Source organism: Ceratotherium simum, chromosome 6, assembly GCF_057802395.1.
Source record: "Ceratotherium simum simum isolate JZ-2026a chromosome 6, ASM5780239v1, whole genome shotgun sequence".
Taxonomy (NCBI): Eukaryota; Metazoa; Chordata; class Mammalia; order Perissodactyla; family Rhinocerotidae; genus Ceratotherium; species Ceratotherium simum.
The window spans coordinates 9,719,738-9,737,292 of NC_141905.1; the positions used below are offsets into that span (position 1 = coordinate 9,719,738).

The window sequence follows — 17,555 nt, forward strand, 5'->3', positions numbered from 1 at the left end:
GGCCAAAAAAAAGAAAAGATGTAGGCACAAGGCTACCTCACTACTTACATTTACAAAAGACTAGAAACAACCCAAATGTTGATTAATAAATGTTGAATGTATTATGGTACACTCACACTGGAGTGCTAAACAACTGAAAAAAGAACTAAGGAATATCTCTATGTAGTGCCACAGAATGAACTCTACAATCTATTATTATGTGACAAAATGAAGTTTAAGAAATTCAAGTATAATATGGTAGCTTTCATTTAAAAAACGAACAAAGAAAGATCTACAGATGGATCTGATTATATTAAAAATAACAATACAGGGGCTGTCCTGGTGGCATAGTGGTTAAGTTCACGCGCTCCACTTCACGGGGGAGGCCTAGACTTTGGACTTACTAGACAAAGGTTATAAATCAACTGTCTTAGACAAGGTTAAAGAGGTAAAGGGAAAACAGGGACAAAAAACTAAAGGAAACCAGAAGAGTGATGTTCCACCAAAGAGAATATCAACAAAGAGACAGGAAGTATAAAAAGGAATCAAATAGAAATCCTGAAGTTGAAAAGTACAATAATTGAAATAAAAAATTCACTAGAGGGTTCAACAGCAGATGTGGACAGAAAAAAACCCAGCAAACCAGAAGATAGGTAAATTGAAATTATACAGTCTTGAGAAGCAGAAAGAAAAAGAATGAAGAAAGATAAACAGAGCCTAAGAGACATGTGGAACACCATCAAGCATACCAACATTTGCATACTGGAGGCCTCAGAAGGAGAGGAAGGGGCAGAAAGAATATTTGAAAAAATAATGGCTGAAAACCTCCCAAATTCGATGCAAGACATGAATCTACACATCTAAGAAGCTCAAAAACTTCAAATAGGATAAACACAAAGAGATCCACACTGAGACAAAGTATAATAAACAAAGATAAAAACAAAAAGAGAATCTTGAAAGAAGAGAGAAGTGACTCATCAAGTACTGGAGATCCTCAAAAAGATTAACAGCCAATTTCTCATTAGAAATCATGGAAGAAAAGAGCCAGTGGATGACATATTAAATTGCTACAAGAAAAAACTTTCAATGAAGAATTCGCTATTCAGAAAAGCTATTCTTCAAAATGAAGAAATTAAGCCACCTGCAGATAAACAAAAGCTGAGGGAGTTCCTTGCCAACAGATCTGTCCTACAAGAAATGCTAAAAGGAGTTTTCAGGCTAAAACGAATGAAAGACGTTAACCCAAAGCCATTAGAAGAAATAAAGAACACCATTAAAGTAAACTACAAAGGTAAATATAAAAGAGGATATTATTATATTTTTGGTTAATAACTCCTCTTTTTTTCCTATCTGACTTGAAAGACATAGGCATAAAACAATGATTACAAGTCAATGTTAATGGCCACATGTATTCCTAGGTCTTCTGTAACAAACTCCCACAAGCTGGTGGTTTATAATGAGAAATTTATTCTTTCAGTTCTGGAGGCTAGAAGTCTGAAAGCAAGGTGCCAGCAAGACCATGCTCTCTCTGTGACTCTGGACAGAATCTTTCCTTGCCTCCTCCTAGCTTCTGATGGTGGCCAGTAATACTTGGCATTCCTTGGCTTACAGGTGCATTACTCCAATCTCTGCTTCTGTCATTACATGGGTGTTTTCCCTGTTTGTCTCTATCCTTTTGATATTGTAATGTAGTAAGAAAGGTATATTTTGGTCTTTGTCTCTGGCAGGAGGAAGGAAATATAATAAAGATTAGAGCAGAGATAAATGAATAGAATAGAAAAATAGAATTAACAAAACCACAAGTTGTTTCTGTGAAAAAAAAATAATTAACAAAATTTACAAACCTTTAGCTAGACTGACAAAACGAAAGAGAGAAGACTCAAAATATTAAAATCAGAAATGAAATGAAGACATTACTACCAACCTAACAGAAATAAAAAGGGTTACAAGAGAATACTATGAACAATCATATGCTGAAAACTTAGATGAAATGAATGAATTCCTAGAAACACACAAATTACCTACTGACTCAGGAAGAAATACAAAATGTGAATAGTAAGCAAAGAGATCATCTTTTCAGGATAAAATCACTTAATAAACTAGGAATAGAAGGGAACACCACCAGATGATAAAAGGCATTTATGAAAAACCCACAACTAACATATTTAATGGTAAAAGACTGAAAGCTTTCCCACTAAGATCAGGAAAATGACAAGAATATCCACTTGGGCCACTTCTATTCAACATCGTAAAAGTCCCAGCCAGAGCAATTAGGTAAGAAAAAGAAATAAAGGCATCTAAATTAGAAAGGGTGAAGTAAAACTATCTCTATTTGTAGATGACACAATCTTATAAAGAGAAAATCCTAAAGAAGCCACAAAAAAACTATTAGAGATAATAGACAAATTCAATAAAATTGTAGAACACAAGATTAACAGATAAAAATCAGTTACTTTTCCATACACTAATAATGAACAATCTAAAGTAAATTAAGAAAACAATTCTATTTACAATAGCATCAAAAAGAATAAAATACTTAGGAATAGAGTTAACCAAGGAAGTCCAAGACTTGTACACTGAAAACTACAAAACTTTGCTGAAAGAAATTAAAGAAGATCTAAATAAATGGAAAGACATTCCTTGTTCATGAAATGTAATACTTAATATAGTCAAGACTGCAATATCCTCCAGTGTTTACAGATTTAATGAAAAAGCCAATAGCCTTTCTGGAAGAAATGGACATGATCTTCAAATTCACATGGAATTGCAAGAAACCTCGAAGAGCCAAAACGATCTTGACAAGGAAGAACAAATTGGAGGACTCGCATGTCCTGATTTTAAAAGTTGCTACAAAGCAAGAGTATCAAAAAAGTATGGAACTTGCATAAGGATAGACATATAGATCAACTGACTGGAATTGAGAGTTCAGAAATAAACCCATGCATCCATGGTCAACTTATTCTCAACAAGGGGGCCAAAACCATTCAATGGGAGAAAAAATAGTCTCATCAACAAATGGTGTTGGGTCAACTGGATATCCACATGCAAATGAATGAAACTGGACCCCTTCCTCTTACACACAAAAATTAACTCAAAATAGATCATAGACCTAAATATAAGAGCTAAAACTATAACACTCTTAGAAGAAAATATAGGAGTAAATCTTAATGATCTTAGATTTCACAATGAATTCTTAGATATGACATCAAAAGCACATGTAACAAAAGAAAAATAGATAAACCAGACTTCATCAAAATTAAAACATTTTTGAATCAAGGAATATACTATCAAGAGAATAAAAAGTCAACTTACAGTATAGGAGGAAATATTTGAAAATCATATGTCTGATAAAAGTCTTATACTCCAATTACTCTTACAATAAACAACCCAATCAAAAACTGACAAAGGACTTGAATAGACATGTCTGCAAAGCAGATAAACAAATGTCCAATAAGCACATAAAAAGGTGCTCATTAGTCACTAGGGAAGAGCAAATCAAAACCACAATGAGATTCTACTTCATACCCACTACGATGGCTACAAATAAAAAAACAGACAGTAACAAGTGTTGTTGAGGATGAGGAGAAACTGGAACTCTCATACATCGCTGGTGGAAATGTAAAATTGTGCAGCCATTGTGAAAAAGAGTTTGGTGGTTTCTCAATAAGTTAAAAATATAATTAACATATGACCTAACATTTCTACTTCAAGGTAAATACCCAGAACCATTGAAAACAGATGTTTAAACAAAAACTCGTCCACAAATGTTGATAGCACTATTGACAATAGCCATATGGAGGAAACAACCCAAATGTCCATCAACTAACAAATGGATAAACAAAATATGGTACATCCATAGAATGGAATATTATTCAGCCATAAAAAGGAATGAAATCTTGGTGAAAGGGTACAAACTTTCAGTTATAAAATAAATAAGGCCTGAGGACCTAATGTATAACATGCTGACTGCAGTTGATAACACTATATTATATAATTGAAATTTGTTAAGACAAAATTTAAATGTTCTCACCAAAAAAAAAAAAAAGGTAAATATGTAAGCTGATGGACCTGTTAATTAACTGGATGGGAGAAATCCTTTCACAATGTATACATATATCAAATCATCATGATGGACACTTTAAATATCTTACAATTTTGTCAATTATAACTTAATAAGACTGAGAAAAAAAGGAATGAAGTCTGATACATGCTACAATATGGATGAACCTTGAAACATTATACTACGTAAAAGACGCTGCAGAAAAACACATTGTATGGTTACATTTATATAAAATATCCAGAAGAGGTAAGTCCATAGAGACAGAGAGTAGATGAGTGGTTGCCAGAGAAGTCAAGGGGGAATGGAGAATGACTTTAAAGGGTATTAGGTTTTCTTTTGGGATGATGAAAATGTTCTGGAACTCAATAGTGATGATGGTTGCCAAACATTTTGAATGTACTAAACGCCACTGAAGTGTACACTTTAAAATGGCTAATTTTTTATGTGTATTTAACCACCATAAACAAATATATATCATTGGTGACTTTTACAGACCAAATTCCAGCAACTAGTGAAGAAAAATTCATTCTGCATGAAGCAGATTGGAATTTGATTAAGTGCAGAAACAAGTGTCAAAAAATCATCTCTTAACTGAACATTCTACCTACTGAGCAAGACTAAGAATTTTGGAAAGTTATTTTAAGGACATGCATTCAATTTATTCCCTAGATGTTCTAGGTTTTATCCAGGAAAACAAAACAAGGCCATCAGAAAGCTGTCTACATAGGCTTCAGTAATATGGTCTCCTGAAAAACTTCATTAACTGAGTTCTGCTTGGTACCCTGTCTTTTGCTTCCACTGAAGAAGAATTATAGGCATTTATTTCATGGTTGCCACCAGAAGGTTATTCATAATTTACATGAAAAAAAAAAACAAAAGGTTTTTTTTTTAGCTTTCAGTGCCAGAAAGTCTTTAGGTTCCAAAAGGAATCAGGTAGCTTTATTCATATCATTAATGAAAGCCATGTAACATACAGTCTTTTCTTTGGCCATGGCTACCAGAACAGTCAGAAATATAAGCAACTCAAATTTGATAACTGTCTAACTTCATATGATCTGTGTGTGTGTGCATGTACCTTGCCAACTCTGTCCTAGTGATCTGCTCTTCCAGTGATACTGGCCTGTAGACCTCAATATCAGCATCACCTGCAATCTTGTTCAAAATGGAAATTCTCAGGCCCCATTCTGTGTTTTAACAACTTTCCAGGTGACTTTAATGCACACTAAAGTTTGAAAACCATTGTGCTATGCTGTTTCCCTCAGGTTCATTTTATCTATTTCTACTTTAACATTTCAAGTATAAGAGTCATGAACCTCATAAAATCCATTGTAAAACAAAGTGTAGAATGACTTTAACAACTCACATGGGATTTCTTCATAGTTTGCTGGTCTTGGAAAAATGTAGAAATCTCTGAAGGTACAGCTAGGATAGAAAAGAAGGAATGAAATCATTAGAGATATAGATTGCCTTGCTATTCCTGGATTTGCCTATTTAAAAAGCCTCAAACATCGCCTGGGTAAAATGCCTCTCTGTGGGAGAATATCCTTTGCAGCCTGGAGAAGGGCAGGAAGGGACATATGAAGACGTACCCACATGTGCATGTGTGACTGTGATATGGTCAAGCAGAGTTCGGGTGTGCAGTTTTTTGTTGGGTGAATGTAATTGTTTTCTCTTGATTTTTTAAACGATGTATATACTCCATTTTATTTCAAAGAAATAAAAAATATTATGAGAAAATTGGTTAAACAAATTGCAATACACTAAGTGAAGGAACACTAAGCCTTCATCAAAAGTTACACATCAAAAGTTGTACCGTACATGTATATTTCCTTGTTTTCTCCTTGAGGTAGAGAACTCACCCAAAGCTATGAAAAAAGGCATGGAGGCACTTTAAGGTAAGGTTATCTTTTTAATTGTTGTTCTAAAGTGTTTGTAGTTTCTCAAAAGGTTGCCTTTTAAGAAATGTGTTCTAACAGTGATGATGTGGTCAGCACTGGTCTGGGCGTCAGGAGACTCAACATCTACTCTTGGCTCTGCCATCAATACAAAGCCAGGGAACTTCACTTATACTTTCAGTACCTATTTTTCCCAACTTTCAACAAGACAAATAGAAAACTCTTCTTGTACTGCTGTGTATAAGGAAATCATCAGCATATCTTTAGATGCCAGATTCATTGTGTGAGAAGAGCTCAGAATGTGGGAAGAGTGAGTGAAAAACAAAGAGAGTGGGGGTTGAATTGGGATTGGTGAGACAGAATTTATTCAGATCTAGTTTTAAAGGTCCTTTCCCCACATCATATCCTCAAAACCCCTCCAATACACAGGATGCTATATTTCCTGTGTAGCTTAACCATTCTTCATTCATCTCAGCCCAGTTTCCCTCTCTTCTGAAACCTGGTCCAGACTTTCCTCTATTTGGCAGCCTGTGATGGCTTCTGCATGTGGCCACATTATCCAAATATCACTCGTTCTGAGTAGGCTGCGCAAACCTAGGATCTGCTCCTTTCTGGGAACTAGGGCTCCTGCTCAGAACCTCACTCAAATGATGGAGTGGTTTTCTCCCACGTGGGATTCTGTTCCTAGAGACTCCTCCTTCTTACTTCACAAGAGGTGCTTGTTTCAAGGCAGATGTGAAATGCGCCTAAGGGACAAATTCATTTTAATTGGATCCTTCACCCAGACCCACAGTTCAACTCTTGAGTCTTCCTTATCCCATAAAATCCGAGGTCGGACCTTCAATAAACTCAAATCAAGGCTGCTCAGAACACAGACAAAGCCAGACTGTTACAGAACTAACTCAGAAACAATCATACCCTCTGTCCCAAGGACTCTGAAGACATCCAGAAATCCCAGAAACAGAACTGCTACATGGTAAGATTCAATAGCTCAAATTATTTCTTCACAGGTCAAATTATTTTCTGCCAGCTGCTATGGAGGATGCAACGCTGGCTTTTATAACCAAGATAGTAAATTAGAAAGACCACGACCTTTAGAGAAACTTCTAAGATTGTATTCTAGTTTATCTGCTAGTTTTGTGAGTTTGGGTATATATCTGTCCACTCAGTCTCAGTTTTCTCATTTTTTACAGAGGGGAGAGTTATACCGACCTGAGTGAGAGGTTGTGAGCATAAACTGATGAGTAAGAAGAATGAGTATTTCCATTAACAACAGTAGTTAATATTTCCTGCCAGGTACTGTGCTGCGGCATTTAATTCTCTCAACAACCCCAGGAGGCACGTCTTGTTAATTATCTTCAGTTACACAGACAAGGAAATCGACTCTCACGTAGGTTAACTATCTTTCCCAGATAATTCTCACATACAGTTCTGCTCGGCACCAAAACCCTGAGCCCCGCCCCCTCTCCCGCTGAGCGCACCCATCACGCATGCGCATATGCCCCACCCTCCCGGCTGCAACCCTCCCAGGCAGCCGGCATCGTGGAGGGTTCAGACTCAGGCGAACGGTGCAGTTTCCCCGGGGACTGGCGTCCCCAAGCCCGATGCCAGCCCCTTCCCCTGAAGGAGTATTCCCCGCCCCGCTGTCCCTTCTCCCCGCCGAGGCCACCCCCACCCGCCCTCTGGGGTTTTTGCCCGGGGTCCCGCAGTGGTCCGCGAGGCTCCTCCCCATCGCCGGGCACCGCTGTACCCCGCCACCGCGCAGGGCCCTCCTCGGCCCTCGCCCAACCCTCGGTCCACGCCTGCCGCTAACACTCGAGCCGCAGACCTGGTGGCTCCTGAACGTCTCCCACAGTAGGCCCAAGAATCTGGAGACGGAGCCCACGTGGTATTGCACATGCGCAAAAGGAGTCGTAGGAGACCCACCCCCGCGCCGCCGACCATGCGCAGCGAGCTCACAAACTTCCCCACTCCATTTCCCAAAAGCCTGCTCGCCCGGGACCATAGAGAATTTCTGAAACGTTACTGTTTGTTTAGCGATCAGAGACCGTGGCCTAGGGTTATCACTTCTACTGAATGCAAACCATAGACTACGAAAAAATACTTGTCAAACACATATCTGATAAAGAACTTGTGCTCCAAACATACAAAGTAGTCCTAAAACTCAACAATAAGAAAACAACCGGATTAAAAGTATATTGTGAGAAGAGAAATGTAAATATTTAAAACATCACATAATATACCATTATGACATGTAAGAATAGAAAACATTTAAAAAGCTATATGAAAAGTTAAATAGGAACTATCCAGGGTTGATGTGGATTTGGGAAAATATTTACTTCTACAAAATCTTATTGTAATACAAACTTTCTAGAAGCTTCTTTATATCATACTTCAAAATGAGCATGCTCTTAATCTAGCAAGCCTACATTTAAGACAGTGCTAGTAAAATAATTGTCAAATGATATACTGTATTAGTGAGGGTTTTCCAGAGAAACAGAACAAATAGGATGAGAGAGACAGAGACAGAGATTTATTTTAAGAAATTGGCTCAGACATGATTTACCAACCCTCCTTGGTAAATCCAAAATCTGCAGGGTAGGACAGCAGGCTGGAGATACAGGGAAGAATTGCAGTTTAAGTCCAAAGACCACCTGCTAGCAGTATTCCTTCTTCTTCTGGGTAGGTCACTCTTTGTTCTACTATGGCCTTCAACTGATTGGATGAGGCCCACCGACATTACGGAGGGTAATCTGCTTTACTCGAAGTCCATCAATTTAAATGTTAATCTTATCCAAAAAAATCTTCACAGATACATCCAGAATAATGTTTGATCAAAAATCTGGGCACCACGATCCAGCTAAGTTGACACATAAAATTAACCATCATGTATACTTTGCAAATTAATTTATAACAACAAACAATTGAAAGCAACTTAAAAAATAAATTACGTTAATGCACAAGATGGAACGGTAGATGGCGATTAAAGGTGATAATGTATATATACTAACTCACAAGTAGGAGTGGTTTTACATGGATGTTTTTCCACAAAAATTGCAGTTCACACAAGAATATGTAAAGCATAGTTCCAATATTTTTTACAATTATTACATGCAAATCCTATGGCTATTCCCTTATTCTCTAGAGTTTTCTTTGTTTCTTACTAGTCAATCCTTCAATACTATAATCTGCTTATAACTAATAATTCCTTATATTAAAATTTCCTAGCTCAAATTACTAACTACCAAGTGCTGTGATCAATACAGAATTGGTACCAGGAATGGTCTCAGGAGATTTGATACAGAATTGATACCAGGGGTGGTCTCAGGAGACAGACATGCAAAGATGGAATTTTGGGATTGGTTTGGTTGTGCTTTCAGCTTTAGTACAGTGCTGATGTCCTTGCCAGTGGTAAATAAGATGTTTGTAATCCATGGCATGAAGAGGCATCGCAATTAATCAAGCTGTCATGTATGGAGTACTAACTGAAGCATGTGCCTTGCAGGCCCAAGAGACTGCTGCACTTGACTGTTATGGCAGCAATGATGACCATAAGGATTGTGATGTGGGAGAAATTCTTTTGAGTACACCTGAGCACTTACAAAGAGAAAATGACAAACTCAGGTCTGTCATCTCTTGGCAGAAATCATGGTTTGAGAACCAGACAACTTCCATGGCAGTCCTAAAAGAAGCTCTTATACTTTGTTGCCATAAGGCTGACATTGCTGACATTCAAACACAAAATTTAATTGTGCAGGACTTCTCGTTCTGGGCAAGATGGAATGGTCCCATTCCTTATAACTGTTCTCTCTTACAATGAAAATATCCTGGACATAACACAACAAAACAAGCACAGAAAGACTGTGAAAGGTGGAAAGAAGGCAGACTGCCTATGGACTTGAGTACTTGAGCAATGGTGGTGATTAACATTGGTTTTCTTCTTACCTGGTATATATCTCAGACAAGGTACTGCAGAAGCCTCCAATAGATTTAAAAAAAGCCTTTTTCCTCTAGCCTAAGGACCCAGAAAAGAGTGGCCTAAGAGCTAAGAGAACCCACCCACCCACTCCCTGCTCTTTGGTAACAGATAGTGGTGCTCTGATTCCCCTACAAATCCTTCATTCCCTTCCTGGTGGAAGCAGGTGGTGTTCCAAACTCCCCTTCTGGGTGATATTGACAACCTAAGCAGGGAGCTGATCTTCCATCCCCACTCAACAAGAAGCAGAAGGTGTTCTGATTAACCTACCAGGGTAGCATCAATGGGGCTGAGCCAGGAGTTGATCTGGCATCTCCCACCTGGTGAAAGCAGGTGGTGTTTTGATTTCCCTGCTAGTGTAATGAAGAGGTGTCCAGTGGTGAGCTAAGCCTCCACCCCTACCTGCAATCAGTTAGACTGAACAAGGCAGTGCAACTCGGCACTCCACTTTCTTTCCACCTCTGGTGTCAGTGAGGCCCAGTGGGTAGCTGAACCTACTTAGCCACCTGGCAGCAATGATATTAAACAAGGCAACTTAATGCAGGGCTGGTCAGCAATTTGGTGCCTCCATCCACCTAATATTAGGGGAGCCCAGTGAGCAGCTAAGCTTCTACCCCCACTTGGCAACAATGAGGCAGAACAAGGTCATGCAAGGGAGAGCTAGTCAATACTCCACTTCTCCCCTCTCTAGTGTAGATGGCACAGTGAAAGCTGAGCTTCCATCACTTGGCATCAGAGAAGCAGAGCTATGTGGTGGAAGGCAGGGTCAGTAGGCACTGATCTTCCTCCCTCCCCTGCAATCAGCAAGGTCCAGCAGGGAGCTGAGCTTACCAACTGGAGACAATGAGATGATGTAAGTCAGTGCCCCATTTTTACAGGGAGGATGTCAACAAGACTGAGGTGGGGGCTGAGCATGTACCCAACCCATCTACAACAAGGCAGCATGAGTAGGAACTTCACTTTTGTGACAGTACTATCAGCTAAGCCTGGCAAGAAGAACACCATACACCGCCAACCCACCTTTCATGCTGCAACTAAACAACGGGACTGCCTGTTAAAAAAGAAAATTAAATAGGTTCCAGAGTCCCAAAATTTAATGTCCAAATTTTTCAGGATACAATTGAGAACCATTCATCATGCCAAGAACTAGGGAAATTACAACTTGAATGAGAAAAGACAAACAGACACTAACATGGAGATGAATTACATATTGGAATTATCTGATTGGGATTTTAAAGCAGCTATCATCAAAATTAAAAATATGCTTGACGATTGGATCAAGAAAATGTGGTGTATATATATACAATGGAATATTACTCAGCCATAAAAAAAGACAAAATCATCTCATTTGTAACAACGTGGATGGGCCTGGAGGGTATTATGTTAAGTGAAGTAAGTCAGAAAGAGAAAGACAAACACTGTATGATCTCACTCATATGTGGAATATAAACCAACACATGGACAGAGAAAACTGTATTGTGGTTACCAGGGGCAGTGGGGGTGGGGGGTGGGCACAAGGGGTGAAGGGAGACATATATATAGTGATGGACAAACAAAAATGTACAACCCAAAATTTCACAATGTTAAAAACTATTAAAACATCAATAAAAAAAATGCTTGAAACAAATGAGAAAATAGAAAATCTCAGCAAAGAAATAGAAGCTACCAGAGAGAGAGAAACAAAATGGAAATTAGAGAACTGAAAAAAAATAACTGAAATTTAAAAATGGATAGATGAGATCAATAGCAGAGTGGAAATGAAAGAGGATAGAATCAGTGAACTTGAGGGGCAGATCAATAGAATTAACCCAGTCCAAACAACAGAGAGAAAATTGACTGAAAAAAAAAATGAAGACCTGTGAGACAAGAACAAAGGAGCTAATATTGGAGTCCCTGAATGAGAGAAGAAAGTGGAACTGAAAAAGTATTTGAAGAAATAATGGCTGAAAATTCTCCAGATTTGGCAAAAAAAAAAAAAAAAAGTAAACATACAAGAAGATGAGCAAATCCCAAATAAAATAAACCCAAAGAAATCCACACCAAGACACATCATAATTAAACTTCTGAAAAATAAAGACAAAGAAAAAATCTTGAAAGCAGGCAGAGAAATGATACATTATTTCAGGGAAATATCAATTCAAATGAAAGTGAATTTCCCATCTAAAAACATGAAGGCCAGAAGGAAGTGCACACATTTCATAAGTTAAGAGAAAATAATTGACACATTGTCAGATAAAGGATAACAAATAAAATTTGTCACTAGCAAATCTACCCTGCCTGAAAGAATGACTAAAGGAATGTATCTAAACAGAAAGAAATTATAACAGAAGACCTGAAACTTCAGAAAGAACAGAAGAACATCAGAACTGGGTAGAAAGAGGGGTAAATGTAATTCACTATCCTTATACTAATGAATCTCTTAAATATAAAAGCAAAACAAAAATTATGAAAATGGCATACTTAAGCTCTAACATATTAATGATTATCTTAAACGTAAATGGTCTAAACACGACAATTAAAAGACAGAGATTGGCAGAGTGGATTAAAAAATGGCCCAACTATATGCTATCTACAAGAAACTTACCTCAAGTCAACAACATAGGTGGGTTAAAAGGAAAAAAAAGAAGGAAAAATACATATCATGCAAATACTAATCAAATAAAGCAGGAGTGGCTATATTAATATCATATAAAGAAGACTTCAGAGCAAGGAAAATTACTAGAGACAAAGACAGACATATAATGACAAACCGATAAAAGGATCTTTACACCAGGAAGACATAACTGTCCTAAATGTGTACACACCAAGCAGCAGAGCCTCAAAACACATGAAGCACATACTGATAGAGATGAAAGGAGAAATAGACAAATCCACAGTTACAGATGGAGACTTCAACATCCTACTCTCAGCAATTCACAGAACAACTAAACAGTAAATCAGCAAGAACAGAGAAGTAAGCAACACAATCCCCTAACAGGAGCTAATTGATTTATAGAGAACACTCTACCCAAAATCAATGGAATATACATCTTTTTCAAGTGCCAATAAAATATTCATTAAAAGAGATCATACTGGGTTATAAAACAAGTCTCATCAAATTTAAATGAAATTGTACAGAGTATCTTCTCTGATCACAATAGAATAAAACTTGAAATAAATAACAAAAAGACAATAGGAAAATTTCCAAGCACTTGGAAATTTAACAACACATATCTAATTAATCTATTGGTAAAAGAAGTAGACTCAAAGGAAATTTTAAAAATTCATAGAACTGAATGAAAATGAAAATACGGGATATCAAAATATATGACATGCAGCTAAAGCAGGTATTGAAAGAAATGTATAGCACTAAATGCTTACAGTAGGAACAAGGAAAGATCTCAAATCAATCATCTAAGTTTCTACGCCAAAAACTTAGGAAAAAGAAGAGCAAAATAGACTCAAAGCAAGCAGACAAAAGAAACAGTAAATATTGAGCAGAAATCAATAAAATCAAAAACAAGAAAACAATAAGGAAAAATCAGTGAAACAAAAAGCTAGTTCCTCAAAAAAAAAAGAAATCAATAGAACTGGTAAACTTCTGGCAATACTGACAAAGATAAAAATAGAGAAGACACAAATCATCAATGTGATTAAAGAAACAGGGAATAGCACTACAGATCCTTTAGCCATTAAAATGGTAATAAGGGAATACTGTGAACATCTTTATACTTATAAATTCAAGAACTTAGAAGAAATGAACCAATTTCTCAAAACCCACAAAACTCCAAAACTCAACCAAGATGAAATAGACAATCTGAATAGTCCTACAACTATTTAAAAAGTTGAATTTGTACTTAAAAATTTCCTAAAAAAGAAAACTCCAGACCCAGATGATTTCACTGGAGAATTCTACCAAACATTTAAAGAAGAATTCATGTCAATTTTACACAATCTTGTCCAGGAGATAGAAGAGGAGGGAACACTTCCCACCTCATTTTATGAGATCTGTATTACTCTGATACCAATATCAAACCAAGATAGCACAAAAATAAAACTACAGACAGTCCAATATTTCTCATGAACTTAGATGCAGAAATCCTCAACAAAATACTAGCAAACTGAATCTAACAATGTGTAAAAAGTGGAGTTTATTATAGGTTGAACCAGCCTTGCTGTAATCCACTGTAATCAATCATTGTAATCTACTATACCAACAGGTTAAAGGAGAAAAGTAATATGATCATATCTGTTGATTCATAAAGAGCATTTGATCAAATCCAACACCCATTCTTGAGAAAAACTATCAGCAAACTAGGAGTAGAGGGGAACTTCCTCATCTTGATTAAGAGTATCTACACAAATCCTACGTTTAACATCATACTTAGTTTGGAAAGACTGAATGCTTTCCCCCTAAAATCAGGAAAAAGGCAAGAATATTATTCACCATGCTTATTCAACATAATACTGGAAGTACCAACCAGTGCAATAAGGCACACACACACAAAAGTAATAAAGGCATACAGTTTGGAAAGGAAGAAATAAAACTATCCCTATTTGCAGATGACATTGTATATTGTAGATTGTCTATGTAGAAAATACCAAGGATCTACAAAAATCTTTGAGAATTAATAAGTACAAAAAGATCACATGATATAAAAACCTATCATATTTTTATATACTAATAAGGAACATGTGGAAACTAAAATTAAAAACACAATACCATTTACAATCGTTCCACCAAAAATGAAATATTTAGGTATAAACATAAACCAGCATTTTATCCTGAAAATCACAAAATGCTAATGAACAAAATCAAAAAAGACATAAATAAATGGAAAGACATATTGTGTTCACAGATTGGAAGCCTCAACATAGGGAAGGTGGTTGCTGATTGAGTACCAGGAAGTAGGACGGAAACAAGCATGTTGAAGTATGATTTTGTTATTCTCTCCTTCATGACAAGGAACAAGAGTTAAGGACTCCCTAGAGCTGGTGTAGATCTTTGGGTGGACCAAGGCACGAGCAGCTGCTGCACTGCTCAAACCTGAAAGTTAATGTGTCTCACTGGTGAGGAGATACTTTCTGCATGCCTCACTGATCCCTCATCCTCTATCTACACTAACCTCATCTGCTTCAAGCTGGGGCTGAGGTCTCTTTGTCCCCAAGGGGATTGAAGGCCATACACATCCGTCCAAATATGCTGGAGGACTTCAGGGAAGGGAAGGTCTTAAACTTTTACAGCTCTATTGGATACAGGCACACCAGTCACCACCATACCTGGGGGGAAGGGGCGCTGGACACAGAGGTGGCAAAAGGTGCCAAGGAATGTAGGGCAAAGCTGTAGTTTCAAGTGAGGGGGGATAAAGAAAAAGCCCCTGAGCCCAGCACCCCCCAGAGGCTGGAAAGTGCACAGGGGAGGAGACAGGCCCTGGGGCGACACACCAAAGGGAAAAATTAGACCTCCGCAAGTGCTTCAATAATCTCCTCAATCTAGCATCCAACATCTTCCAACCCTCTATCCCCTTTCCCAAACTTCCAACCAGGAGTAGCAAGATCTGGAAGCTGTTGTACCCTGTGACAAGTAGATGGTAAGCTCCTGTGTTCCTGTAGGAAAAAAAGCACCCGAGTTCAACTGATCCAGTTTGAAGAAACACTGCAACGAAGAAGAAAAAATGTACTAGTGGCTTTGTGGGTGGGGCCCTTTGGGCTGATTCAATGTACTTTTTCATTGTTGTTTTTGCATCTGAGTTATAGTAGGATGTCATAAGCTGTAATTCCCTGGCTCACAAGTGCCAGCGGTGTTATTCCCACTGGTGAAGAGCTGCAGGTGGAGAAGAATGTTAGTGGACCGACTCCCGTGCCATTAACCTCCAGTGATTGGGTCATGATTTAGCAGGGGTTCCTCTCACCTTATTGTGTTCTTTGGAAATTGGAGACAGAACAAGTCTCTGGGACTGATGATGTTGCCTATTGGAGCATCTGGTAAAGGGAGGTGGCCTCCACCACAAGGTACTCTAGGATTTTGGACTTGGGGTTTTGGCATGGCTACTATAGCTATTAGCTTGCTACTAAGTTGTTGTCAAAATTGCATGACTGACCCTTAGAGGCCTGATGATTCTCCAGCCTGATATGTCCATTTTGGGGGTAAGTCGGCTTGAAGTCTATAACTGATAAGGTGGGAAGGGACCAAAAAGCCTAACTTGTCAAATGGACCTGGTATATGGGAAAATGCAGCAGCATCTCAGCTTTACATGAGAAAGTGGCAGCTATCACTGTGGAGGAAACTTTATCTCCCACTCTGCTGCCTGAAACAAAGCCAAAGTCACCAGCTCTTAGGGACTCTCAATTCATAGAAGGTTCTCTGACTGCTTGGGCCTGGTTTACTAATGCTTCAGCTAAGTTAAAACTCAGTAGTGTCCACTGGCAGCGTCAGAACCAAACCAGCTATGAGGACTGAAAGTGCTCACAGTTGCTTATAGGATGGGCAGAACTCAGACTTTTTTTTTTTTTTTTGACTGTTACAGATTAAAGAAACTCTCTTTGGGGCCATAAAAATCTGGAAACAAATTGTGTGTGATGATTCATCTGTTTAAATCACTCATGTAAATGCCCACAATGAGAGCCCACTCTCTGATGAGACCAACTGGAATCAGCCTGCACCAGGTTGCCAATATTGCTGCATGGATTCATCACCCTACTGGACGTAGCAACATGTCCACCTTTGCAGACTGGGCACAAAGGAAAAGATTGTTTCTGATGCAGAGCCTACTGCTGCCCCCCAGACTTGTAACTCGTGCCAAAAGATGACTCATTTGTCTCTCAGTGGGTGAACCCACACTGCATGGAGCATGGCCTCCCTCCCCACTCCTGGCAGATTGTCTACTTCAACATTTGGCCTCTTGGGGGGCTGTCTGGGACCTTACCACTGTTGACATTTTTTCAGGTTACTGATCAACTAACTCCAACCATGTGGATCCACTGCATGTGTTTGGCTTTCTGGACCATTTCCAGTTTGACAATCTGTACCTTTTTATGGCAAAAGGTACTCAACATGGACTGATAATCTGACTCTCTCTCCCCCTCATCTCTTATTGATTCACACACTTTAGTAAGGCAGGTTGGTCCTCTTGGCTGTTTATTGGTTAAAATCATGAAGAAAGGAGCAGGGAATCCTAGAAGATTATATAGACCTATTTTGAAAATTCAGGATTCTGACCTGACCATTCTGGGCACAACGTGTTATTATTTCTCTTAATGGCAACTCCAGGCCATCCTGGTTGGCTTACCCTCTGAGTGGCAGCCTGGCCAAAATGAAGCCTAGAGAATTCAAACTTAATTCTGGTAAGTTCTATGAAAATGCTTTTGTCCATCTTTCATCTAAACCTTCTATATGAAAGTTCTGAGAGCAAGTAGAGAATGATCGGGGGAAAAGTGAAGTTATGGCTACTAGAATAGGACACACAGATTTTATGGCAGTGGAGGAAGAACAAAATCACAGGTACCTGGGAGGGAATACCTTAGACCCCATGAGGTACAGTGTAGGGAGGTGCATTAATGATCTCTTGTCTTTCAGAACTGACCCAAGAGCCTTCCTTGCAAAAAAAAAATTCCCTCGCAATATATAAAAATATCAAATCATTATGTTGTACACCTGAAACTAACA

The 17,555-nt window shown here is 38.3% G+C and overlaps 1 protein-coding gene across 1 annotated transcript in view; it reads right to left on the reverse strand.

The window, feature by feature from the left end:
* Positions 1-7,794, reverse strand: part of LOC106800158 (uncharacterized) — a 32,953-nt gene extending 25,159 nt beyond the window's left edge. Inside the window, exons 1-2 of the mRNA XM_014788982.2 lie at positions 7,763-7,794; positions 5,403-5,461 (exon numbers count right to left, since the gene is read on the reverse strand). Of these exons, the coding sequence (XP_014644468.2) occupies positions 5,403-5,417 (15 nt within the window). The 5' untranslated portion in view covers positions 5,418-5,461; positions 7,763-7,794. The remainder of the gene's footprint in view (positions 1-5,402; positions 5,462-7,762) is intronic.
* Between the last annotated feature and the right edge of the window lie 9,761 nt (positions 7,795-17,555).